We start from the raw sequence: 26,582 nt of genomic DNA, 5'->3' as shown, positions 1-26,582 counted from the left end.
CCTGTCCCTCGACTCGCCCCTGCGCTCTCCCCCCTGTCCCTCGACTCGCCCCTGCGCTCTCCCCCCTGTCCCTCGACTCGCCCCTGCGCTCTCCCCCCTGTCCCTCGACTCGCCCCTGCGCTCTCCCCCCTGTCCCTCGACTCGCCCCTGTGCTCTCCCCCCTGTCCCTCGACTCGCCCCTGCGCTCTCCCCCCTGTCCCTCGACTCGCCCCCAGTTCCTCGACTCGCCCCTGCGCTCTCCCCCCTGTCCCTCGACTCGCCCCTGCGCTCTCCCCCCTGTCCCTCGACTCGCCCCTGCGCTCTCCCCCCTGTCCCTCGACTCGCCCCTGCGCTCTCCCCCCTGTCCCTCGACTCGCCCCTGCGCTCTCGCCCCTGTCCCTCGCCCCTGCGCTCTCGCCCCTGCGCTCTCGCCCCTGTCCCTCGCCCCTGCGCTCTCGCCCCTGTCCCTCGCCCCTGCGCTCTCGCCCCTGTCCCTCGCCCCTGCGCTCTCGCCCCTGTCCCTCGCCCCTGCGCTCTCGCCCCTGTCCCTCGCCCCTGCGCTCTCGCCCCTCTCCCTCGCCCCTGCGCTCTCGCCCCTGTCCCTCGCCCCTGCGCTCTCGCCCCTGTCCCTCGCCCCTGCGCTCTCGCCCCTGTCCCTCGACTCGCCCCTGCCTCCCCCTCTCTAAACATCACATCTGCACCCTAGAGCTGCACGATTGCGGCTAACATGAGAATCACAATTTTTTTGCTTAGAATAAAGATCACGCAGTGTAACATCTTTCACATTATACAAAAAAATTGGGCTAAGTTTACTGTTTAGTTTTTTTTTTTTTTTTAATTCATTAAAGTGTATTAAAAAAAAAATTCCTTTTAAAAAACCGCTGCGCAAATACAGAATGACATAAAATATTGCAACAACCACCATTTTATTCTATAGGGTCTCTGCTAAAAAAAAAAAAAAAAATCATGTTTGGGTGTTCCTACTTGTGACCAACAAATGTCAGAAAATGTTTGGTCTTTAAATGGTTAAACTTCCTTCATTTACACGCTGGAGTTCTTTCCTTTGATAAAAGAACGAAAAGATACTTTGTTTCTACTTATTTGCATGTTGTGATTAAACTTGGCAGGCTGCCTGGATTGTTTTTTCCCAGCTGTGAGAACTCTCTGCACTTGTTAAAAGAATAGCTGTTTTGAAGATCGGGAAGAGAAAAAGATCGCAATTTCAATTCTTAACGATTAATCGTGCAGCTCTACTGCATCCCCCTGTCCACAACTTGCCTCTGCATCCCTGGCCATAGCTAACCCCCTTCCATAGCTCACCTCACCTCCACACCCTTCTTCCACAGCTTATCTTAATATCTTTGCACTTATGCACCTCCTTGCCCCTGCGCTCTCCCCCCCGTCCCTCGGCTCGCCCCTGCGCTCTCCCCCCGTCCCTCGGCTCGCCCCTGCGCTCTCCCCCCCATCCCTCGGCTCGCCCCTGCGCTCTCCCCCCCGTCCCTCGGCTCGCCCCTGCGCTCTCCCCCCCGTCCCTCGGCTCGCCCCTGCGCTCTCCCCCCCGTCCCTCGGCTCGCCCCTGCGCTCTCCCCCCCGTCCCTCGACTCGCCCCTGCGCTCTCCCCCCCGTCCCTCGACTCGCCCCTGCGCTCTCCCCCCCCGTCCCTCGACTCGCCCCTGCGCTCTCCCCCCCGTCCCTCGACTCGCCCCTGCGCTCTCCCCCCCGTCCCTCGACTCGCCCCTGCGCTCTCCCCCCCGTCCCTCGACTCGCCCCTGCGCTCTCCCCCCCCGTCCCTCGACTCGCCCCTGCGCTCTCCCCCCCCCGTCCCTCGACTCGCCCCTGCGCTCTCCCCCCCCCCGTCCCTCGACTCGCCCCTGCGCTCTCCCCCCCCGTCCCTCGACTCGCCCCTGCGCTCTCCCCCCCGTCCCTCGACTCGCCCCTGCGCTCTCCCCCCCGTCCCTCGACTCGCCCCTGCGCTCTCCCCCCCCGTCCCTCGACTCGCCCCTGCGCTCTCCCCCCCCCCGTCCCTCGACTCGCCCCTGCGCTCTCCCCCCCGTCCCTCGACTCGCCCCTGCGCTCTCCCCCCCCGTCCCTCGACTCGCCCCTGCGCTCTCCCCCCCCGTCCCTCGACTCGCCCCTGCGCTCTCCCCCCCCGTCCCTCGACTCGCCCCTGCGCTCTCCCCCCCCGTCCCTCGACTCGCCCCTGCGCTCTCCCCCCCCGTTCCTCGACTCGCCCCTGCGCTCTCCCCCCGTTCCTCGACTCGCCCCTGCGCTCTCCCCCCGTTCCTCGACTCGCCCCTGCGCTCTCCCCCCGTTCCTCGACTCGCCCCTGCGCTCTCGCCCCTGTCCCTCGACTCGCCCCTGCGCTCTCGCCCCTGTCCCTCGACTCGCCCCTGTCCCTCGACTCGCCCCTGCGCTCTCGCCCCTGTCCCTCGACTCGCCCCTGCGCTCTCGCCCCTGTCCCTCGACTCGCCCCTGCGCTCTCCCCCCGTTCCTCGACTCGCCCCCAGTTCCTCGACTCGCCCCTGCGCTCTCGCCCCTGTCCCTCGACTCGCCCCTGCGCTCTCGCCCCTGTCCCTCGACTCGCCCCTGCGCTCTCGCCCCTGTCCCTCGGCTCGCCCCTGTCCCTCGACTCGCCCCTGCGCTCTCGCCCCTGTCCCTCGACTCGCCCCTGCGCTCTCGCCCCTGTCCCTCGACTCGCTCTCGCCCCTGTCCCTCGACTCGCTCTCGCCCCTGTCCCTCGACTCGCTCTCGCCCCTGTCCCTCGACTCGCTCTCGCCCCTGTCCCTCGACTCGCTCTCGCCCCTGTCCCTCGACTCGCTCTCGCCCCTGTCCCTCGACTCGCTCTCGCCCCTGTCCCTCGACTCGCCCCTGCCTCCCCCTCTCTAAACATCACATCTGCACCCTAGAGCTGCACGATTGCGGCTAACATGAGAATCACAATTTTTTTGCTTAGAATAAAGATCACGCAGTGTAACATCTTTCACATTATACAAAAAAATTGGGCTAAGTTTACTGTTTTAGTTTTTTTTTTTTTTTTTAATTCATTAAAGTGTATTAAAAAAAAAAAATTCCTTTTAAAAAACCGCTGCGCAAATACAGAATGACATAAAATATTGCAACAACCACCATTTTATTCTATAGGGTTTCTGCTAAAAAAAAAAAAAAAAAAATCATGTTTGGGTGTTCCTACTTGTGACCAACAAATGTCAGAAAATGTTTGGTCTTTAAATGGTTAAACTTCCTTCATTTACACGCTGGAGTTCTTTCCTTTGATAAAAGAACGAAAAGATACTTTGTTTCTACTTATTTGCATGTTGTGATTAAACTTGGCAGGCTGCCTGGATTGTTTTTTCCCAGCTGTGAGAACTCTCTGCACTTGTTAAAAGAATAGCTGTTTTGAAGATCGGGAAGAGAAAAAGATCGCAATTTCAATTCTTAACGATTAATCGTGCAGCTCTACTGCACCCCCCTGTCCACAACTTGCCTCTGCATCCCTGGCCATAGCTAACCCCCTTCCATAGCTCACCTCACCTCCACACCCTTCTTCCACAGCTTATCTTAATATCTTTGCACTTATGCACCTCCTTGCCCCAACAGCTAAGCATTGCATCCACATCCCTTACTTTACACCCCTGCCCCCACAGCCTTCACCTCTGCCCGTCAGCTGGTAAGATCTCCATAAAGGTAGACTTTTGCCAAACACATGCCTATGTTGTACAACGTCCTCAGTACATTAACATTCAGTGTTCCATTTAGTAAATATATTAAAGCAGTTCTTCAGCCTTGTTCACAAAAATGAAGTCAGCAGCCATAGTATTTTAAAATACTATGGCTGCTGGCTTTTAATAAAAGGGCACTCGCCTATCCAGGGGTCCAGCGTCACCCTCACCCGATCTGCTTCTTCGTTCGTCTTTAGGGTCCCGGCGCCTGCAATGCATGTATACCTGGGTGGGGGGGAGGGGAAGAGATGTAGACTTCCAGTGGATCGCTGCAGCAGTCTGACAGAAGTGGGGTATTTATCAAAACCAGGCTTCACCAATACATGCATTCCTTGTCATTGCTATATAAACGGTGTGTAGCATTAGCTACATACAGTATACAGCTCTGTGATAAGGCAGTAGTATAGGAACGTCTGTTCTCTTCCAGGAACAAATTCATTGAGTCTAGCTGAGTGCTGCCGTTGCCGTACTTGGCCAAAACACACCCCTGTATATTGTATGGTTTGAGCCAGACAAACTATTTAAAGTGGATGTAAACCCTCACATATACCCTGTGAAGTGAACAGTCTCAGATGATGCACAGAGATGAAACAAATCTCCCTACATAAGTTTTACATGCATATCTGCTGTCTTCAGCTTTATATATTCTTTAGAAAGTTCACATCCTGTTACAGATTTTCTCTTCCTGTTCAGCACTGAGTGTGAAGTTTGGGCATACAGCCAAGACAGCTGATTGGAGGAAAGGCACCCCCCCCCATAGGCAGGGGCTCTCAGGAGCTGTCTTGTGAATTGTTTAGCTCTCTGCTAATCTATTTATAGCAACCTCCCTGACACAAAATTCAGCCTGGTTTTATCTCCTGTGAGGGAATTTGTGTCAGGACTGGGCTCAGCCCTTCCTTCTCTGAGCTGGTTGCTCAGCTGTTGGCTTATTGCCAGCTCCTATCTCTCCACAGTTAGGCTCCTTTCACACTGAAAGAGCCTCTCAATGCAATCCAATGTGAAAGCCCCAAGGGCTTTCATACTGGAGCGGTGCGCTTGCAGGGCGGTCTAAAAAGTCCTGCAAGCCGCATCTTTGGAGCGGTGTATTTACCGCTCCTAAAGCGCCCCTTCCCATTGAAAACAATGGGGGAGCATTCCAAACCCGCCTGCAGCGGCGCTTTTAACCCTTTTTCGGCCGCTAGCGGGGGTAAAAACTGCCCCGCTAAAACGATGGAAAAGCGGCGCTATATTTAGCGCCGCTGTACCGCCAGCGCCCGCACGCCTCAGTGTGAAAGTAGCCTAATAATATCCTTACTTACCTGTTGATGATATCCTGCTCGTCAGTCCTGCCTACTTAAGCCGTCCAGCCCAGAGGATCTCTGCCTTCGCCTTAGTCAACATCACAGACGCTTTCCTGTATTCCTGTTTAAAGACTTGCTTGGCTGACATCCCTTCTGGCTCCAGATCCTGCTTGCTGTTTTACTACGCTCATCTCCGGCTTCCTGACGTTTGACTTGTCTGACTATCCGTTTCGGTTCCTGAACTCCGGCTATGTTTTGACTACGTTTGTTCTATTATTATTAAACAAGTGTGATTTAACTGTACTTCTGTCTCGGTCTGATTTCATGGTTTCTGACAACTTGTCAGAAGTTATCAGGCTGATGACAGAACAGAGCAGGACAAAGCCACGGGACTTTGTGCTTTGAAGAAAAATAAGAAAACACTGCAGATGTGCCCAGCTCAAATTTTATGAATTGGGTTTACATCTGCTTCTTAATGTTAAATGAAACATTCATGAGTCATGCTTTAAAATGTAAACACTCTTTTACTAAAGCTAGCACTGCATGTTACTGTACTGAGGACGCTGTAATGCATAGACATGTTTTTGGCAAAAGTCATTAAAGGTGATTTAACTCTTTAATAGAGAGGAGGTTGGCAAGAAAGGTGCACTATCTTATTGTCAGGAAAAGCTTTACATGGCAAGTTTAGTTTGGGGACACAGTTATTTAAAGTGCGTAGTTGTAGGCATCCAAACGGAACACATCATGCACTGCTATGAATTCAACAGAATGCTGATTGGTTGCCATTTATATCTGCACGTAAGAGTAGGATCTGTATATAAGATAAGGCTATAGGTTTAGTTACACAGAGACTAGACATTATGAAATTGATGCACTGGAGAGTGCAAAATCTGGTGCAGCTGTGCATAGTAGCCAATCAGCTTCCAACTTCAGCTTGTTCAATTAAGCTTTGATAAAGAAAATAAAAAAATACTGGAAGATGATTGGTTTCTCTCCAGAGCTGCACTGGATTTTGCACTCCAATTTTAATACCCCCCCCTTTTGTATTTGATCGCATGACAGATGCTTCTTCAGATCTTCTTACAATGTTTTTGGGTCTATCACAATAAAATGGGAACACTAAACTTCTTGATTTGTATAATTCTATATTTATTTTCTGTCTGTAGAAAATAACCACATCTACAATGGATTGGAAGAAGAGTCTAAAAGAAAAACTGGAACGGGATAACAAAGGTATTACTAAAGTACAAATAGTCATTTGTTATACATTGTGGCAAGACATTTTGTATTACAGCCAGGAACATTTTACTGAGCTCCATATAAACAATTACACACAATGTGCATAAATACTACAACTGAACATCTGGCAAACGGCTAAATACATAGTGGACACATATACAAACTGTTTTATATGCCAAAAGGATTGTAATTGTTTGTCCAATCTTATGATCCATAGCCAGGTTAGGGACTTCCCTTTTCTTTACTATAAAGCAGTGGTTCTCTCCCCATTGGTTCCGCGGCGATCTGACTGTCAGTCGCAGGCAGCTGACAGGAGGATAGCATAGACACAGGCAGAGATAGGCAGGGAAGCGGGCTGGCACCCTATAGGCTGTAGTGCGCTGTTCCCTGCAGTCCCCTCTTGTCCTTCCCAAGTGGTTGTATGTGACATCATCTGGGGTAGACAGGATAGGAGGAGGAGTAGGGGCAGAGGGGGAACAGCGCGCCACTGGAGGAGATATGAAATGAGTTCTGTAGCCAGGAGAAGAAAGCCGGTACTGAAGTGTGCCCAGCTGTGTCCCCCCCACAATGTGCCCAACAGTCTGTCCCATGTCATGTGGCCTGCCCCATGTAATGTGCCCTGCCCCATGTCATGTCCCCTGTCGCGTGCCCTATCCCATGTAATGCCCCCTGTCGTGTGCCCTGTCCCATGTAATGCCCCCTGTCGTGTGCCCTGTCCCATGTAATGCCCCCTGTCGTGTGCCCTGTCCCATGTAATGCCCCCTGTCGTGTGCCCTGTCCCATGTAATATGGCCTGTCCCATGTAATGTTCCCTGTCATGTGCCCTGCCCCATGTAATGTGCCCTGCTCCATTTCATATCCTCTGTCATGTGGCCTGCCCCATGTAATGTGCCCTGTCCCATGTCATGCCCCCTGTCGCGTGCCCTGTCCCATGTCATGCCCCCTGTCGCGTGCCCTGTCCCATGTCATGCCCCCTGTCGCGTGCCCTGTCCCATGTCATGCCCCCTGTCGCGTGCCCTGTCCCATGTCATGCCCCCTGTCGCGTGCCCTGTCCCATGTCATGCCCCCTGTCGCGTGCCCTGTCCCATGTCATGCCCCCTGTCGCGTGCCCTGTCCCATGTCATGCCCCCTGTCGCGTGCCCTGTCCCATGTCATGCCCCCTGTCGCGTGCCCTGTCCCATGTCATGCCCCCTGTCGCGTGCCCTGTCCCATGTCATGCCCCCTGTCGCGTGCCCTGTCCCATGTCATGCCCCCTGTCGCGTGCCCTGTCCCATGTAATATGGCCTGTCCCATGTAATGCCCCCTGTCGTGTGCCCTGTGCCATGTAGTGTCCCCTATCGTGTCCTCTGCCCCATGTAATGTCCCCTGTCATGTGCCCTGCCCCATGTACTGTGGCCTGTCCCATGTCATGTCCCCTGTCATGTGCCCTGCCCCCTGTCATGTGCCCTGCCCCCTGTCATGTCCCATGTAATGTGCTTTGCCCCATGTCATGCCCCCTGTCGCGTGCCCTGTCCCATGTCATGCCCCCTGTCGCGTGCCCTGTCCCATGTCATGCCCCCTGTCGCGTGCCCTGTCCCATGTCATGCCCCCTGTCGCGTGCCCTGTCCCATGTCATGCCCCCTGTCGCGTGCCCTGTCCCATGTCATGCCCCCTGTCGCGTGCCCTGTCCCATGTCATGCCCCCTGTCGCGTGCCCTGTCCCATGTCATGCCCCCTGTCGCGTGCCCTGTCCCATGTCATGCCCCCTGTCGTGTACACTGTCGCATGTAATATGGCCTGTCCCATGTAATGTTCCCTGTCCCATGTAATGCCCCCTGTCGTGTGCCCTGTGCCATGTAGTGTCCCCTATCGTGTCCCCTGTCCCATGTAATGTGCTCTGCCCCATGTAATGTCCCCTGTCATGTGCCCTGCCCCATGTAATGTGGCCTGTCCCATGTCATGTCCCCTGTCATGTGCCCTGCCCCCTGTCATGTGCCCTGCCCCCTGTCATGTGCCCTGCCCCCTGTCATGTGCCCTGCCCCCTGTCATGTGCCCTGCCCCCTGTCATGTGCCCTGCCCCCTGTCATGTGCCCTGCCCCCTGTCATGTCCCATGTAATGTGCTTTGCCCCATGTAATGTCCCCTGTCCCATGTAATGTCCCCTGTCCCATGTAATGTCCCCTGTCCCATGTAATGTCCCCTGTCATGTGCTCTGCCCCATGTAATGTCCCCTGAATGGATCAGCTCTGCAGGAAAAGAAAGCACAAGTTTCACAATAAATAGGTACATTTTAATATTTATTCTATTATTTAATGCTATTTCTACAAATAATTTTTGTTATTAACAGCTCGCTGATCATACCAATGTTCCGTGAGCTGTAGATGTGAACATTATTTCAGTGGTTCCTCGAGATCTCAAACTTTTTGCCAGGGGTTCCTCCAAGGTAAAAAGATTGAGAAACACTGCTATAGAGAAACAACACAGAAAGGTCATTAACCGGCTGAACTCCTGGCAAACGGCTAAGCCAACTTTTTCACAAGCCAATGGATTTTTTTCAGCCAGGCCTATCGTCTAGTCTTCTCTGCCAGACAGCATACACAGGTCGTCAACCTGTTCCCATCGTATGACTGGACAATGATGGAGATGTAGCACACTGATAAGGATTATGGGTCTCTTCTCTTTTATTCACGATCACACTGTGAACTGACATCCTGCGCAAAGCAAAATAGCCTTAATTGTCTCACAATGCCGACCCTCTTTTCTTTTTCAATGTGGGGGTTAATATTGATACAGATTCTGTGTAAAATATGTTTTATTGATATTTAATTTTAAGTATGCATTGATTAAATTGTGTTTTTTATATCTACATGAAGTTTGAGTGTTAAAAAAACTCTGTTAAGAACAATTTTTTTTCTAAATTCGTAACATGATGTGTTTCCAATGTAGTGTAAGTAAAGAAACAACCCTTTGGGTAAAACAAAAACCATCATAGAGATGGGAGATAATTTACATATTGCAACTTAGGTTATATTTAGTGACATAAACATGTATTCATTACCAAAGTATAAAAGGTTTTCTTTAGACCAGAGCTCTTGCTTAAAAATGTGTGCAGGCCATCCCCTTCACCACTTTTTACTTTGTTTTTTCCCTCTCTGTGACACCTACACCCTTTGTTGTTCTCCCATAAAGTACACATGATAATTTTCCCTATAGGAATCCTCCCTTCACCCATAACTTGTATAAATGTGACATGAATAGAGGCTGCAAAGAGGCATATCAACTCTGCATCTGGTCCTAGAATAACAGCTTATCTCCAGTCCATTTTTACACATTTAAAGAGGTCCCGAAAGTTCTTGTTTAGTGGTAGTATTTGTTTGTTTTTTCCCTCTTCTCTCTTCTCTGTCCAATGATGGGTTCTCTCAGGATCCCATGGAAAGCCGCTTTCCGTGGGGGCAACTGTGCGGGCCTGCTCCTGAGTCCCGCTGCTGCGTCTATTGACACAGACAGCAGGACTCGGCCCCGCCCCCCGCTCCCGTGTCACTGGATTTGATTGACACCAGCGGGAGCCAATGGTTCCTGCTGCTATCAATCTGTCCAATGAGGAGAGAGACAGTGTCTGGAGCCACTTGGCTTGTGCACATTGCTGGGTCGGATCAGGCTGGGATAAGAAAAAGGGGGGGCTGGGGGCAGCTGCCGCAAAGGTTTTTCACCATATTGCATAGAATGCATTAAAGTGAAAAACCTGGAGACTTTACAATTCCTTTTAAGTACAAAACATGGTCATCTGGGCATACCTTGGCCAGAGGTACAACAAGGTAAACAACTACACCACTCAGTGGTGGAACATAGTAAAGTTTAGCACACTCAAGGTCAAAGAAATAATCAAAATCTTAATGAATTATATTCAAGATTAACATCTTATATGAATGGATATGTAAAAGGCAATCTTTCTCCTTCCCATCCAGTCACTGCAAGAAGAGGCATTAACAATCCTTCCCCTTCCAATATGGAGACCACTTTTTTTTAATTGTTTAAAGCAGAACTCTGGGATTTTCAAAAAATCCCCCATTAGTACACAACACACACACACACACACACACACACACACACACACACACACACACACACACACACACACACACACACACACACACACACACACACACTAAACAGTTATTACATTTTGTGAAATTTCTTACCGTTTAAGAGATACATGACTGAATTTTCAGGAAGTCAGTTTTGTGATTCAAACAATGCAGCCTGTATTCTGACAAGGAGGAGGTGTTAGAATAGTGATTGCAGCATATCCTCTTCTCTCTCTAACTGTAATCGGCCTACATTTCCCATGAATACTTGGGTTGAGAGTGAATGTGGGAGGTACACTAGTTTTGTACACGTAAATGTGAACTCGCCCACTTCAACATAATTCTCACCCCTCATTCTGCAGCCAGCAAGCCAATCATAACACACAGTATGATAGGTTACAGCCTTATAAATACAAAGCAGTGCAACGTGTGAGGGACCACCAGGGCCAAATGTCAGTCCCACCAATGCAGAGCCAGGATTATTAACAGTATAGATACCCTTTAAATCTGCTAAATACATTTTAGGAGCGCGCCCCCCCCCCCCCCCCCCCCCCACACACACACACACACACACACACACACACACACACACACACACACACATACAATTGGCACAGTTTGCTGCCAGTCATAACGGCGGGAGGCAGGACATCAGCGCTCGGTGTTCTGATGTTTTATACCTGACAGAGTGGGAGATCCCCGCTGTGTCAAACAACTGATTACTGATAATAATCCCTGCACTGCACAGAGATAGTAGGGGGGATGGGACGAAGTGGAGGGGCGGACAACCAGGCAGGGAGGAGGAGGAGGGAGGAGAGAGGACACCTCCTCCATGGGCGGCGCAGACCAGGGGCTGGGAGGGGCTGGAAGAACCCCTCTGCCCACTACAGGAAATAGAACTCCCTGCTTGGCTTTCAGAGGACTACAAGGGATTGTGCCAGACCTCTGGTTGAGCTTAGGAGGAGGATGTCAGCAGCCAATAACGGTTTTTCAGCAAGTTCAGCAGCCTATTACAGAGGAACTACAGAGCTCAGAAGAACATGGATGGCAAAGTTGGTGAATGTAGGAGATCAGCAACAAGGACATGGAAAAATACATTTTGGCCGGAGTCCTGCTTTAAATATTCATCATCAGCATGCAGTGGTGACATAAGCTCTTTTAATCTTGAAATCTGTGTTGAGCTGGATGGTACTGACAGGGCCACCAATGGTTTGATTTTTAGCTAATTCCTGCTGAATTTGTGAAATTTGAGCCATGTATGGTCAGCTTCAACAGAGGCTCCCAGTAGGTGCCCTAAGACAAACAGTCAGCACTTGGCCTTTTCACACAACAGTAGGCTCCCACATCAAAGAGAGAGCCCTGAGCATCCATCAGCTCTAATTTATTAAGGAAAGCCTGTGGCAGGTAATACTAATAATAAAGTTTGGCTACCAGTTAAGATATGGACCTAGGAATGAAAGCTTACCACCCAAAGCTCTACAAAGTCTCTGGGTTCCATAACCCAAAGCAAAATTTCTTAAGATTCTGGAAAAAACAAACATTAATTTTTACACATCAGACAAAAACCCTGGAGCACCTCATAATGTATATATGAGAACCCTAGGCCATACACGCAAGCTGTCCACAACCCTGCCAACCAGTACCTCACAATATATAAATATATATTTTTTATGGTGACAGCCATATTTGCAGGCCTTGCTCTCTGATGATCATCTTATATCTGATTAGGTCTCTCTAATTGAAATCCATTACTGTTTGCAGTCCGGAATTATACCAACAATGCACCTGGTAGCCAGAGACCATGTCATGTTTGCCTAAACTGAAAGTGACCTGATGGAACTCAGTATTTATTATTTAAAGCATGGAAGAAGCAGATTTTTATTTTAAATAATTTATGTCATCTGGTAACATTGTATTCTTCTGGTTCATATGTAGACCTACATTACATTTAGTGACAATTAGTTTTTTTCTTTAACAAGAAGCTTTTCTTTTGTCAGCTAGAAGAAGTGAGGCGGAGATGAAGGATGAAGAAATGGCCCTGTTTACTAAATTTTATTCTGAGTGGAAAGGATGCCAGAATGGGTCAAATTCCCAGAATATCCCTCGATTCTACTACAGGGTGAGCAAATGTACCTGCCAACATGGAAGAATAAAAAACATGTTGCCTAAATTGAAAATTTGGGCATTTTGTACGAATTAATGTACCATCAAAACATTTTTGAAGCCTGAGCACAATATTTTTGGGTTGGATGACCATACAGTATATAGTACGAATAAATGCGTGCAGGGCCGCTGTTAGAAATCATGGGGCCTTGTGCAGCCTTCCTGACTGCTACAAGCTTGGCACACCTATTTTTGGGCAGTTTCTCTCATTCTTCTTTGCAGGAACTCTCAAGCTCCATCAGGTTGGATGGGGAGCGTCGGTGCACGGCCATTTTCAGATCTCTCCAGAGATGTTCAAGTCTGGGCTCTGACTGGACCAGTCAAGGACATTCACAGAGTTGTCCCTTAGCCAATCCTTAGTTTTTTGGCTGTATGCTTAGGGTCGTTGTCCTGTTGGAAGATGAACCTTCCCCCCCAGTCTGAGGTCCAAAACACTCTGGAGCAGGTTTTCATCAAGGATGTCTCTATACATTGCTGCATTCATTTTTTCACTCAATCCTGACTAGTCTCCCAGTTCCTGCCTCTGAAAAACGTCCCCACAGCATAATGCTGCCACCACCATGCTTCACTGTAGGGATGGTAATGAGCAGGTGATGAGCACTGCCTGGTTTCCTTCAGACATGACGCTTGCCATTCAGGCCAAAGATTTCAATCTTTTTGTTTCATCAGATCAGATAATTTTGTTTCTCATGGTCTGCGAGTCCTTCAGGTGCCTTTTGGAAAACTCCAGGCGGGCTGTCATGTGCCTTTTACGGGGGAGTGGCTTCTTTCTGGCCACTTTACCATACAGGCCTGATTGGTGGAATGCTGCAGAAATGGATGTTTTTCTGGAAGGTTCTCCTCTCTCCACAGAGAAACGCTGGAGCTCTGTCAGTGACCATTGGGTTCTTGGTCACCCCCCGATTAGGCCCTTTTCCCGCGATCGCTCATTTTTTGGCCGGGTGGCCCGCTCTAGGAAGAGTGCTGGTGGTTCCAAACTTCTTCCATTTACAGATGATGGAGGTCACTGTGCTCATTGGGAACTTTAATGCTGCAGAAATGTTTTTTGTACCCTTAGATCTGTGCCTCGATACAATCCTGTCTGGGAGGTCTGCAGACAATTCCTTGGACTTCATGGCTTGGTTTGTACCCTGACATGCACTGTTAACTGTGGGACCTTATATAGACAGGCGTGTGCCTTTCCAAATTATGTCCAATCAACTGAATTTACCACAGGTCAACTCCAATCAAGTTGTAGAAACATCTCTGAGATGATCAGTGGAAACAGGATGCACCTGTGCTCAATTTTGAGTGTCATGGCAAAAGCTGGGATTTTTTTTGTGTTATTTTTTTAATAAATTTGCAAAGATTTCAAACAATCTTCTTTCAATTTGAATTATGGGATAGTGTTTGTAGAATTTTGAGGAAAATAATGAATTTAATCAATTTTGTAATAAGGCTGTAATACACCGGTCCTGTTTTATTAATCACTCCACATGTGCCTGGCTGCTAAAAGAATGAGAACCCCATTTATAATGTTTTTTTTTAACAGAGCTTGTGTATTGGACTCTTTGCCAGTAATTTTATTTTTAAAAGTAATAACTATTTAGTACAGTTCTTGATCAGCCACTGTTTTTTGCCCTGTAGTTACCAGCAGAAGATGAGGTGTTACAGCAGAAGCTACGAGAAGAGTCACGAGCTGTATTTCTGCAGAGGAAGAGTCGAGAATTGCTAGATAATGAGGAGCTACAGGTGAGAAGTGTTATCAAGGGTTTTTGCATCTTTACAGTGAACTTGTCACCTCGGTATCTGCTAGAATCTGCGATTGCCTTAGGCTTTACGCAAGGCTTTCAATTTAACCAAATTATGATTAAAGCCTGAACCCTGGCACTAATCCCAACTCCTGTCAGTCTGATCACAAACGTTCAGGCATTTGCTAGCCAATTTGACTTGCATGAGTTTGGACATTTTACAAAAGAATAGAGATTACTGTGAGATGGTTCTCATACAGAATGGATGTGTCAACTGTACTGTATCCAATATTAATCTACCAATACTCTGATTGTAAAGTGTATATGTTATACTGTAAATGTATATTAAGTGTTGATTTATGCCTCTTGTAATTGCTACAAAATGCTAGGATCCTCTGACCCTATAAAGATATATACTTCTCATGTTACTACTCATAAGTGCAGAATTGAGAGCGGGGTAGATGAGCACGGGGTCATCAACAAGTCAGATATATCCTATGTAGAATTATTCAGATTTGTCACCCGCATACCGGTACTTGGTTATATACAATATTTCCACTGTACAACATTAAAAGATGGATATTAACACCTGAAGGTAACACAAACCTTAAAGCCTAACTCCACATTTATTGTCGCTTTAAATAGCTTGAGCCAAGCTGGCCCAAATGGACTATTTACTGCACTAACAGCACTTGCTGCACTACTTAGCCATTCACTGTAAGTTTTGTATTCTATGGATGAAAACAAAGCTTCCTCTGACTGAGTTGGATAGGGTAGGCTAATGATGCTACAATCTGCTTCAGCCAATCAGAGGAAACTTTGTATTCATTCATAGAATACAGAGCTTCCAATGAATGGCTGAGCAGCACTCAACCTACATTTTATTGTGTTCCAGGAGCTGTATGGGGAGTCCTCATCTCACTGCCAAAACACAGCGCTGTGTACTATATGTAGCTGAGGCTACATACATTTTAATAAAGCACACCCAGCAAGCACACCTGTTAGTGCATTGAATAGTCCGTTTGGGCCAATACCGGTGTTCTTATATGCAGCACCTCAGAAGAAATCCCATCTCCTTGTCATCAGATATATGTGCTATGCCATTAGCTACAAGTTAAGATCAACTGAACTGAAATGCTTTTTATTTTTTCTGTTTCTAATACTGTGACACTGTAGGTTATTTGGTAATTATATTTTTGTGATTTTTTTTTTTTTTTTTTTTTTTTTTTATTTATTTTTTTGGAAATGCCTATATATATATTTTCTCTTCTTTGTGAGCATTCAGCTTCCTTTTTCCCCACTCCAATGCTTTATGCCTGTGCTGGCAAAGCTGAATAACAGCTGCACTCCTCATTGTGCAGGAGGAAAGGGTGTGCCTTTAAATGTCTGTCAAATTCAAAAAGGCAATCCTGGTCAAGCGTGCACTCTAAAAGTGGCGCAGCATGAGCCAAATTCAAGTACAATTTTTGAAAGCTATTTGAATTTGGCGCATTCTTCACCAACTTTAGAATTCGAGAGACATTTTCGCAAAATCTGCCTGTGCCAGCCTTTATGAATTACAGGGAATGTATTGCTTGTTCACTCTTTTTTTTTTTTTTTTATTTCCTTTACTAAGAATCTGTGGTTTCTTTTGGACAAGCATCAGTCACCTCCTATGATTGGTGATGAAGCCATGATAAACTATACCAACTTCCAGACTGTAGGGGAAAAGGCTGGACAAAAATGCAAGTGAGTACCATGTTTGATAAACTTTTTCCTTCTATTTTATTTCTTCTCTTAACTTGTGCTTGCACACTATATTTTCTCTGCGATTATTCAGTTATATTTTTGAACATTCTTTATATCAACATACCCTTCCTTTTCTCATAGACCATTTTTTACTGCAAAGGTATTCAGCAAACTTGTGCACAATGATCCATATGGAAGAATTTCCATTATGCAGTTTTTCAACTATGTTATGAGAAAAGGTAAGTTTGAGGATTTATGGAGGGATGCTGGTCTAATAGGGAAATTAATATTGTATTAAAATGTAAAGTGGAACTTACCCCCACCCACGAATTCCCCCATTCACACAATCAAGGTGGATGAAGGAAGGCTGCGCTATTGTATTCTTACAGCGGGACTGCTCTGATGTCAGAATACACTGATCAGCACTGCAGTGCTGATCGACTGAAAGTTTTCCAACATTCCGACTGTGACTGCTTGCGGCTTTACAGCCAGCTTCCCACTGTGCATGCACGAGCTGTGCTGCACTTTGTAAATAGTCCTGCAGCTTTCTAGGACCTGCGACATGTCCCAGAAGGCTTGGGGGTGCGGGGTGGGTGGGGGCAGTTAACTGCTGCTCAGATTTCTACAGCGATCCGACCAGAGGTGGGCACAGGTACCTTTTCAAAAACAGGCACCAGCTCCACTCCCAAAAAATCAAGTGCAAAAACTTAAAGAAGGAGGAAGCTTCAGGTGAAGTTCCACTTTAGTCATGTTGATTAAGTCTCTGTAACATGAAACGCATCGACTGTGTTCCCTGTGTGCTATGCTATGTGCTTCTGTCAAGATTTTAACTTGTTGAAATAAGGAAATTGGATTTTTATTTTTGGGTGTTCGGTCCTCCACCTCCTATTTTCTTCAGTGTTCTCAGGAAGAACCGGACCTGCACCCTGTGTTCTCAGGGCACAATAGTACTGTATATAGTAATGTGCAATATCTTTTCTCACAGTGTGGCTACACCAGACAAGGATAGGTTTAAGCTTGTATGATGTGGCTGGACAAGGCTATCTCCGAGAGTCAGTAAGTAGCTGCCTGTATATTATATTTTTGTTTTCTGTACTTTTTGTGTCATTGGAAGACTTTGTGAGTGAAAACACCACATTTTGTGTTTTGTTCTGTTACCGGTGAAGTGGTTATCAAAGATTTGTAAAGTGATTTGTTTGTCATTCTCTGGCAGGACTTGGAGAATTACATCCTTGAGCTTATTCCAACTCTGCCACAGTTGGACGGTTTGGAGAAATCGTTTTATTCTTTCTATGTTTGTACAGCTGTCCGAAAGTTCTTTTTCTTTCTTGATCCTCTGAGGACAGGTAATAGTAACTATACAAATGTTCTTTTTTTTTTTTTTTTTTTTTTTTTTAATCTTCCAGCACAATGTATATATACTCATAATAACCCATGCCGCAGATATTCTGTTTTAAACTGAATACATTAGACAGAAATAAGATTCTTCTTATATACAGTAATAGTGTGTTTATTGCTGTACTCCTAGGATATGATGCAGAGGCTATTATGTACAGTAACTATATATAGCAGGAACGCTGGCCAGATTGGTAATAATCTTGATGAATACTAAAATGGGTTGTTTACAAGAATATCATTCTTGCTTTTGATTATCTATATCTGAAGAAATTAAACATGTTACATACTAATCAATAACCTTTTTTTTTTCGTTTTCTGTATTTTTTTTTTTTTCAGGAAAGATAAAAATACAAGATATATTAGCCTGTAGCTTTTTGGATGATTTACTTGAGGTATGTACTCATATCTTAATAATTGTCTGCAGTACGTTATGTACGTGAGCTGGTAAGCTAAGCAATCAAATCATTTGGTGCAAGAGCCACATTGTTTTGACCATTTAGGTTCTCAAACGTTTCCTGCCTGCAGGGAAAAGTCAGAGCTTTGACTGTGGGAGAAAATAAAAGAGGGGAATATATTACCCCATCTGGGATTCCAAATATTGAATGCTGTAGTTGGTTTACTCTACCATTCCTACAGGGAAGTAATAGAGCAAAGTATAAGGCCTAAGTGCCATGTCACACTACTGATTTTGCTGCTGGTGAGGTATCTCCAAACGTACCACTGTAATTTTTTAGATATCAGCACACATCCCCAGGGATTGCTTCTCTTGCTGCACTGCTCACCTGATGCTTTTATGGTAATGTTCACTCAGATTTCTCTATTCAGATGCAAAAGTAATCACCGACTTACCAGTGGCTAGTTGTTACTTCTGTATTCTGAACATAAAAATCTGACTGAACAGTGCTACAGTTAGACCCTTTTCACACTGGGGCGAGAGGAGTGTCGGCGGTAAAGCGCCGCTATTATTAGCTTTGCTTTTCCGTCGTTTTAGCGGCGGTATTCGGCTGCTAGTGGGGGGGGGGTTTACCCCTCCCCCCCGCTAACGGCCGAGAAAGGGTTTAACCAATTGCTTACCAGGCCAATTCTGACATTTCTCTCCTACATGTAAGAATCATCATTTTTTTGCTGGAAAATTACATAGAACCCCCAAACATTATATATGGTTTTTTGGCAAAAACTCTAGAGAATACAATGGCGGTCCTTGCAACTTTTTATCTCGCACAGTATTTGAAAAAAAAAATGTGTGTTTTGTGCTTAAAAAAAAAAACAAAACAGTAAAGTTAGCCCAATGTTTTTACATAATGTGAAAGATGAAGTTACGCCAAGTAATTAGATACCTAACATGTCACGCTTTAAAATTGTGCGCACTCATGGAATGGCGCCAAACTTCAGTACTTAAAAATCTCCATAGGCGATGCTTTGAAAATTTTTAGAGGTTACCAGTTTAGAGTTACAGAGGAGGTCTAGGGCTAGAATTATTGCTCTCGCTCTAACGCACGCGGAGATACCTCACGTGTGGTTTGAATGACGTTTACATATGTGTGCGGGGCTTACGTGTGCGTTCGATTCTGAGCGCGAGCTACTGGGGACAGGGGCGTTTTAAAAAATTTTTATTATTATTTATTTTTTATTTTACTTTATTTTTTTTATTTTTACACTTTTTTTACACTAAATTTTTTTTGATCACTTTTATTCCTATTACAAGGAATGTAAACATCCCTTGTAATAGGAATCTATCGTGACAGATCCTCTTTATGGAGAGATGCGGAGTCAATAAGATCCCACATCTCTCCTCCAGGCTGTAAAGCATAAGATCGGAAAAAAAAATTCTCCAATCTCATGCTGACAGCCGCGATCGCGGCTTTGTTTACAATGCGGAGTCTGGGCGTGACGTCATAACATCGCGCCCGGGCCTCCGACGGTCATAGAGATGACTGGTGACCATCTGGTCACCAGTCATCTCTATCGTCCTCATCCGGCGCCAGCCGATTCATTCTCCGGGCTCCCGATGGCACGGGAGAGCCCGGAGAAGCACCGGATGGCGGCGGGGGGGGGGGGGGCGTCCCCTCCCGTCGCCTATAAGAACGATCAAGCAGGGGAAGTGCCGCTATGATCGTTCTTATAGTGCACAGAATCGCCGGCTGAAAAGAATGATATCTGAATGACGTCTGCAGCTACAGTCATCATTCAGATATCCCCCCCAAAGTGAGGACATCATTTGACCATGGCCCGGTAGCCAAGTGGTTAAAACCACCGCAAAGCAGAGGCGCTTTGCCGGCGGTATAGCCACGCTGCCCCATTGATTTCAATGGGCAGGCGCGGGGAAGGAGCGGTGTATACACCGCTCCTTCACCGCTCTGAAGATGCTGCTAGCAGGACTTTTTTTTTTTCCTGTCCTGCTAGCGCACCGCTCCAATGTGAAAGCTCTCGGGCTTTCACACTGGAGACACAGCAGCGGCTGTTTCAGGTCGGTTTGCAGGCGCTATTTTTAGCGCAATAGCGCCTGCAAACCACCCCAGTGTGAAAGGGGTCTTACAGTTGTTTTTGTGTGGATATAGGTATCTCCAACTGGCAGAATCACAAAGCTGCAACTGATACCTTTCAAATGGGCGTTATTTGCCAAAATGCTGCAAAACGATGCTTGTTGGGGAGTAAAAATACAGTGACATTAGGCTATAGAAAAAAATTGAGTGGTATCATAATGATCCTAGTGTGATGTTACCTAAATCTAGTGCAGTATCAAGCAGGATGTATGGTTCATGGGTCATGATAAAGTCTAGTTGCTAAATTTTTGTTACACTTTTTTATAGCTGCGGGATGAAGAACTTTCTAAAGAAACTCAGGAGTCCAATTGGTTTTCTGCTCCTTCTGCATTAAGAGTCTATGGTAAGTTCATTTCAGTTTCTCTCTTATCTTCAGTGGATCCGTACTGATAACTGACCTGCCTAAAGCTGGGTAAGTACTAGAAACTTTTTTTTGTTCAACACAGCGGGCTGAATGGAAGAAAAAAAAAAAAAAAAAAACGGACAGATTGCTGTACTAACACAAGCAATGTTAGTTTGGCAATCTCCCCCTCTCTGGTATTGTATTCTGACAGATGGACTGCCCCCAGCCAGAGCACACTGATCAACGCTGATCAGATGCTGGCTTTCCAGCATGCCGTTCGACAGAAGCTGGCAGTGAGATCGGCTTCTGTAGAACAGAGAGCTGTACACACGGGCTGAAAGACGGCCAGTTCCTGGTGAACCAACCTATTTCTGGCAATTTTCGGCCCATGTGTACAAGGCTTAAGCTGGTTGGTTACTTCACTTTCACTCTGATTATATGCAAATGTTATTGAATTACCCCTTCACATCACTGCATATGCCATACATCTTCATCATCCAAATACTCATATCTTTATATGTACTTAAATCATATCTAAAGCCAATAATAATTTCTTATAATGTAAGATATTAATGCTTCCTGTCCTTAGATATGTTGGCTGTGTTAAAGAGAAAAGGAGGGTTGGGACTTTAAATGAGGTGTGCGGCAGGCACCTGGCAAATACTCAAAGTAAAATGGCATGTTATAGATTCATATACTTGAACATTAGTGGACTCGTAACACAACACAGTGTAGACCATAATAATAATATTGCTGAGAGCAATTAGTTATTAAAAATGCCTCATCAACGAGATGAAATTCATGATGATAATAATGGTGATGACCGTTCATACAAAAAATAGAACATGATTGTCAATAGTACAGTGGCATATGGGTATTGATTTAAGAGCTGATTGTATCAAAAGACGTACTGATGATAACTCATTAACACATTCATATATTCAATGTGTGTGTGTGTGTGTATATATATATATATATATATAATATTCAACATGTAAACGCATGATAATACTAAAAAATTGCATTCTTATGCTCAATGCGTTTCGGGGAGCTCAATCCACTTCCATAGGAGCAAGATGCATGACAGAAATAGAGAGGACCCCCCAAAAAAAGGGAGATTACCTTTCCTAGTATACTTACAAATCAGCTCATGGTTCAATACATATTGGCTGTGTTATTTTCCTTTTTTCGGGCATTCTTTTATCCTTTATTTTCACATGGTGATCCTGCCAGTAATATGCTTCCTGCCCTGGGGTGAAGGCACTTACGTTTTTTTTTTTTAACAAAAAGTTTTTATTTTTCATTAAAACAGAAAGAAAAACAAGTAAAGACATTGGGCAGTGGTCATATTCACATCATACATAGATAGCAATGTAAATGGTACATATTTATCGACATTTCCTTCAGATAGCGAAAAAAGGGGGGGGGAAGGTAGATATGATCGTTTACAGCAATTATTACAGTTTCATCTTATACCTGGGATCATCTTTAATTTCATTCATAAAGGCCCAGAAATATGTATAGTACCATAAGCAGGGAGCTACGGGTAGTGGGCATAAAGGGTTCATTATTTGCCCACATGGGGGCCAACAGGTAGTAAATACAGGGGTGTTGAAGGTACTTAATTTAGTGTATCTATGGAGGAGCAGCATTGTCATCCTAGGCTGTTTGCTCCTGATTTAGACTGCAAACATTTTGCCCTTTCCTTATTTCCATTAAAAATGGGGAGGTGCTCTGTAGTTCACAGAAGGCTGATAACTACATTGTTTGATATTTCAGTTCAGTGAGAAGGAAGTTACAAACACACTAGATTTTTTAGCAGGTATTTATTTGTACTTGCAGCGTATGTATTTAGCCTGAAAAAGGAAATCTACGCAGCCACTACATTTTTAGGATTGATAATCTCCAATATATCAGATTTTTGTTCTTGTTTTTTGGTTATACTTTAACTGAGCTCAACCACTGAGTGATGAAAACCAATAAAATATAAAAAATGTTTGGTCTCCATATGTGTGCAATGTTTAAGAATTATTATTGTTAGAAGTATGACTACAGGATGTGAGTCTTGTAGCTGATTTTCACTGACTTGTGTTTACTACTTAGGTCAGTATCTTAATCTTGATAAAGATCATAATGGGATGCTAAGCAAGGAGGAACTGTCCCGTTATGGTACCGGAACCTTGACCAGTGTATTCTTAGATCGAGTCTTTCAGGAATGTCTGACATATGATGGGGAGATGGTAAGACTTATAATAACATCATGATGTGTTACCTAATCAAGTCTTCTTTCGACTATGTTAACATTGCAAGAATTAAAAACTGAATACTATAAATCAGAGTTATTCAATAGTGCTGCACTTGGTACATTAACTTCATGCCGAGTTGTTCTCTGTAGTGCCTATAAAGTTTTGTGACGTATTCATTGTCCCCACTGGAAATATTAAGATTATGAAGAATGTACTTTGGGGTTCCTTGATTTTTGTTCAGGACAACTGCATCTTATAATAAGTGTTTGGGTGTATCTACAAATGGATAAATAATAAATTCTAATTGCAAATAAGGAAATGAAAGATGGGATAAGGTGGCAAGGACAGAGAGGGGGTCTTCTCTCTGTCTGATCTATCATTCATACTGAATGATTTATAGAAGGGCTTTTTGTCCAGTCTTGGAACACTGCCATTAAGTGGATACCAGCAAATCACATTATTAATGAGGACTTGTCCATCAGGACATGCAATAGCTCTTCATTGCCCTTTTGTAAACTCGGAGCTCCAAAGGTGGTAGACCTTTTTTGTGCAGATGACTACACTGAATAAAAGTATGACCATAATATGTTTGCCCCCAGTAAGCGTGCTGCAGTAATGAAAAGGTGTGGGCAGTCAATACCACCAGTGGTCCTACTGGTCAGTGTGCTTATGACCAGATGCATTCATCCATCATTCAATGTTATTGTTAGCAGGTCCTTTTGTTGGTGCATTAACAGGAAGCAATTGGTAATCTGCTTTTCCAGTAGGCACAATTTAGTTTATACTAAGTTGTAGACATTTGCGTCTGTTAAATATTTTGCTGATGTCTTCAAACCTTTCTGCATTCTTTAAATCTAAAGTTCTCTTGGTTATTGTGTACATGAATCCATGCTCAGGCAGAACTGCCAAGTAACTTGAAGGATTATGGTTGGAGCACATGGTTGAAGTGTTCAAAATTGTTTATGGAAGGAAACTTAAACTTATATGAGCATAAGCATCCTTCCAAGCATGCCAACCCAAATACATCCGATATGTACCATTTTTTACAAAGCCACTATAATTGTTCCCCTAGTCTTCTGATAGCAGTCTTAGAGGAAGATGTCTACCTATTATATTTTTACCTAGGTGAGTTGTGTTTAGATGACATGAGTAAAATTGGAAGCCAGGAAATTCTCTGTGCTTTTAACAGTAGGGATACAATAAATGTAATCAAAAGCTGTCAACAGGTATTCATATTTCCATCAGAATCAGAGATTTTATCATTTTACAATACCAATCATAAAATGAAACACAGTTGAGGGACAGCATTGATGAGTAATGATTTTCAACTTTTACCTCTGCTGCCTATCAGTCAGGAAATCCAAAATCCAGTTACAAAGCGTTGGGCTCAATCCCTAAAAATTCAGCTTAGCATCAAGTTTTTTTGGAAAAATTGTATCAAATTCTGAACTAAAATCAGTAAAAGCATGCAAGCATATTAGCTATTCTTGTTTTCCAAAGGAAACAACACAGAATGCAAGGCCAATGCAATGGCATCCTCAATAGATCTATTTTCCCTGAATGCAAACTGGTAGCTAGCTATCTAACACCAGGAGAATATGCTGTTTATATGTTTTTAATATGAGGTTCTCAAAGCATTGCATTACAGTGGGAGTCGAGGCCACATGGCGATAATCTTTAAGACAGGAAATACTGGAATTCTTTGGGATCGGAACAATTATTAATGATTTTAAGCAAGAAGGCCTCACCTCCTGCTCTAAAGAATAATTGAAGTCCACAAAGACATTTTCCAATTGAAAGGCACATTTCACCCTCACCCCCTATCTACCCAAGGTTTCTGATTTAGGGAATTGTTTAATTCTCTTTACAGTTGCTTTGTCTTCTGTGCACTTACTTACAACATGCCATTACCACAGAGCAGTACTCTTCTACACTGAGCTGATTGCCTGTGGTAGCAGCATTCCCTAAACACCTACGCAGTCAGCACAAAGCAGTCTTGCAAGGTGTCAACTCCTTCTAACCTGTCTAAAGCAGATCTTTTCTTTGCCTTATTAAAATCCACTGCCACCATGCAAACTCTGAGTACTCACAGAATCATAAACCAACGGCATGGCAATTTTACAATTTGCGTCAAGTGGAATATATACCGCAGAATTAATAACTGCTGCAAGTTCTCGAGAGAGAGAGAGATAAAAGGGATTTAACCATTAGCTGACTGGGTCATAGCCGATTTATGGCTACAGCGTGGTCAGCTAGTTCTGGAAGGACGTCCTGGGGCGCGCACCCAGAAGTGTGTGTGATCCCTGGGTACTCCGGACCCGGCGCATCGGGGTAAAGGGCCGATAATTACTGTCAACAAACCGGCGCGTGTCCGGTTGAGCTCTCTCTCCTCTGATTGGTATAGCGTGTGAGGAGAGGAGGGAGCCGGTGCAGCAGCACTGTGGGCAGGATCTGAACTGCCCACTCATGCCTCATACATGCCCATCGGTGCCTCATCAGTGCTCATCCTGACAATGCCCTCTGCATGTTGGGTGTCTGTATGTGGCCAGGCTGTGTAAAATCTCACATGTGGTATCGCCATACTCAGGAGTAGCAGACTGTATTTTGGGTAGAATTTTCGGTATGTACATACCATGTGTTAGAAATATCTTATCTTATAAACTGACCACTTTGTGTAAAAAAAAAAAAAAAAAAAGTTTTACTTTTCTTTCCACATTTTCCAAAAACTTGTGGAAAAAAATTACATGTTTAAAAAGACTTATTATGCCTTCTAGATTATGTGTTGGGGTGTTTGCTTTCCAAAATGGGGACCATTTTGTGGGCATTTTTATTGTCCTGGTGCTCCAGGGCCTTTGAATGTGTAATGGGTAGTCAAGAAATTAAATGTGTAATTTATGTTCCTAGAACACCTGACAGTGCTCCCTACATGTTGGGCCTCTGTATGTGGCCAGGCTGTGAAAGTTTCACACATGCGGTATCGCCATACTCAGAAGGAGTAGCAGAATGTATTTTGGGTTTGTAGTTGCAAGCATGCATATGCCATGTGAGAGAAATAACCTGTTATAACAATTTTGTTAAAAAAAAGAAAAATAAAATCTCCATTTTTGCAAAGAATTGTGGGAACAAATAACAACTTCAAAAAACTTACCATGCCTCTTACTAAATAACTTGGAATTTCTACTTTCCAAAAAGGGGTAATTTTGGGGGGGGGGGGGGGGGATTTGTACTTTCCTGGCTTGTTAGTGTCTGAAGAAATGAGATAGTTCTCCGGTCTCAGGGAACCCCTGCTAAAAATTAGAAATCTACAACTCATGATATAATAATGTGAAGACTTGTCCTTACACTTGTGGTCATTGGGAAGAATTACCTCCTTACAGATAGATAAAAAGATCAATGGTGTCAGTGGGAACTTATCTGAGAGGCAGAAATTGCCTAATGCTGAAGGAACCCCTAGCAACCTCTGGAGGAACCATAGCGTTCTACGGAACCCTGGTTGAGAATCACTGCTCTATAACTTTCATACAGACCAAATAATATTCTATTTTTACCAAAGATATGTAGCAGTATAAATTTGGGCCAAAATTTATGAAGAAAAATTACTAATTTGCAAAATGTTATAACCGAAACTATTAAAAATTTTTTTTTTTTTTTTTTTTTTTTTTTTTTTACAAAATTTTCGGTCTTTCTTAATTTATATTGCAAAAAATAAAAAACCTGGTGGTGATTAAATACCACCAAAAGAAAATTTCATATGGGTACAGTGTTGCATAATTGTCATTCAAAATGTGAGCGCACTAAAAGCTGAAAATTGGTCTGGTTAATAAGGGGGTATAAGTGCCCAGTGGTTAATCAACAGGAACTCCCCATCTGCTCTAAACTGCTAATCTACCTTGACTACATTCTGATATGCATGATGCACATAAACACCCCCCCCCCTTCTTATGTGATGCCTGCGTCCTATCAGATCTAAACAAAAAAAAACCCTTCCGGGGGAACAGCCTCATCAGGTGAAACCTGGTCTCTGTACAAATGAGGGCACAACACTCCCAAATCTCTCTGCTGAGTAATGAAAATCTGCATCTACTCCATCCTTCTCCCCAGGGGTCGCAAATTTACAAGAAACAAGCTGGGGAGTAGTGTGAGTTTAGGTCC

General features: G+C 44.9%; 1 protein-coding gene across 1 annotated transcript in view; it reads left to right on the top strand.

The window, feature by feature from the left end:
• Positions 1-26,582, top strand: part of PPP2R3C (protein phosphatase 2 regulatory subunit B''gamma) — a 48,258-nt gene that overhangs the window by 954 nt on the left and 20,722 nt on the right. The window contains exons 2-11 of the mRNA XM_073609441.1: positions 6,145-6,211; positions 12,277-12,398; positions 14,069-14,173; positions 15,788-15,900; positions 16,042-16,139; positions 16,886-16,956; positions 17,114-17,246; positions 17,635-17,690; positions 20,109-20,184; positions 22,288-22,424. Of these exons, the coding sequence (XP_073465542.1) occupies positions 6,163-6,211; positions 12,277-12,398; positions 14,069-14,173; positions 15,788-15,900; positions 16,042-16,139; positions 16,886-16,956; positions 17,114-17,246; positions 17,635-17,690; positions 20,109-20,184; positions 22,288-22,424 (960 nt within the window). The 5' untranslated portion in view covers positions 6,145-6,162. The remainder of the gene's footprint in view (positions 1-6,144; positions 6,212-12,276; positions 12,399-14,068; positions 14,174-15,787; positions 15,901-16,041; positions 16,140-16,885; positions 16,957-17,113; positions 17,247-17,634; positions 17,691-20,108; positions 20,185-22,287; positions 22,425-26,582) is intronic.

This window comes from Aquarana catesbeiana, linkage group LG13 (assembly GCF_042186555.1).
Source record: "Aquarana catesbeiana isolate 2022-GZ linkage group LG13, ASM4218655v1, whole genome shotgun sequence".
Lineage (NCBI taxonomy): Eukaryota > Metazoa > Chordata > Amphibia > Anura > Ranidae > Aquarana > Aquarana catesbeiana.
This window is presented reverse-complemented; position numbering and strand designations above follow the sequence as displayed.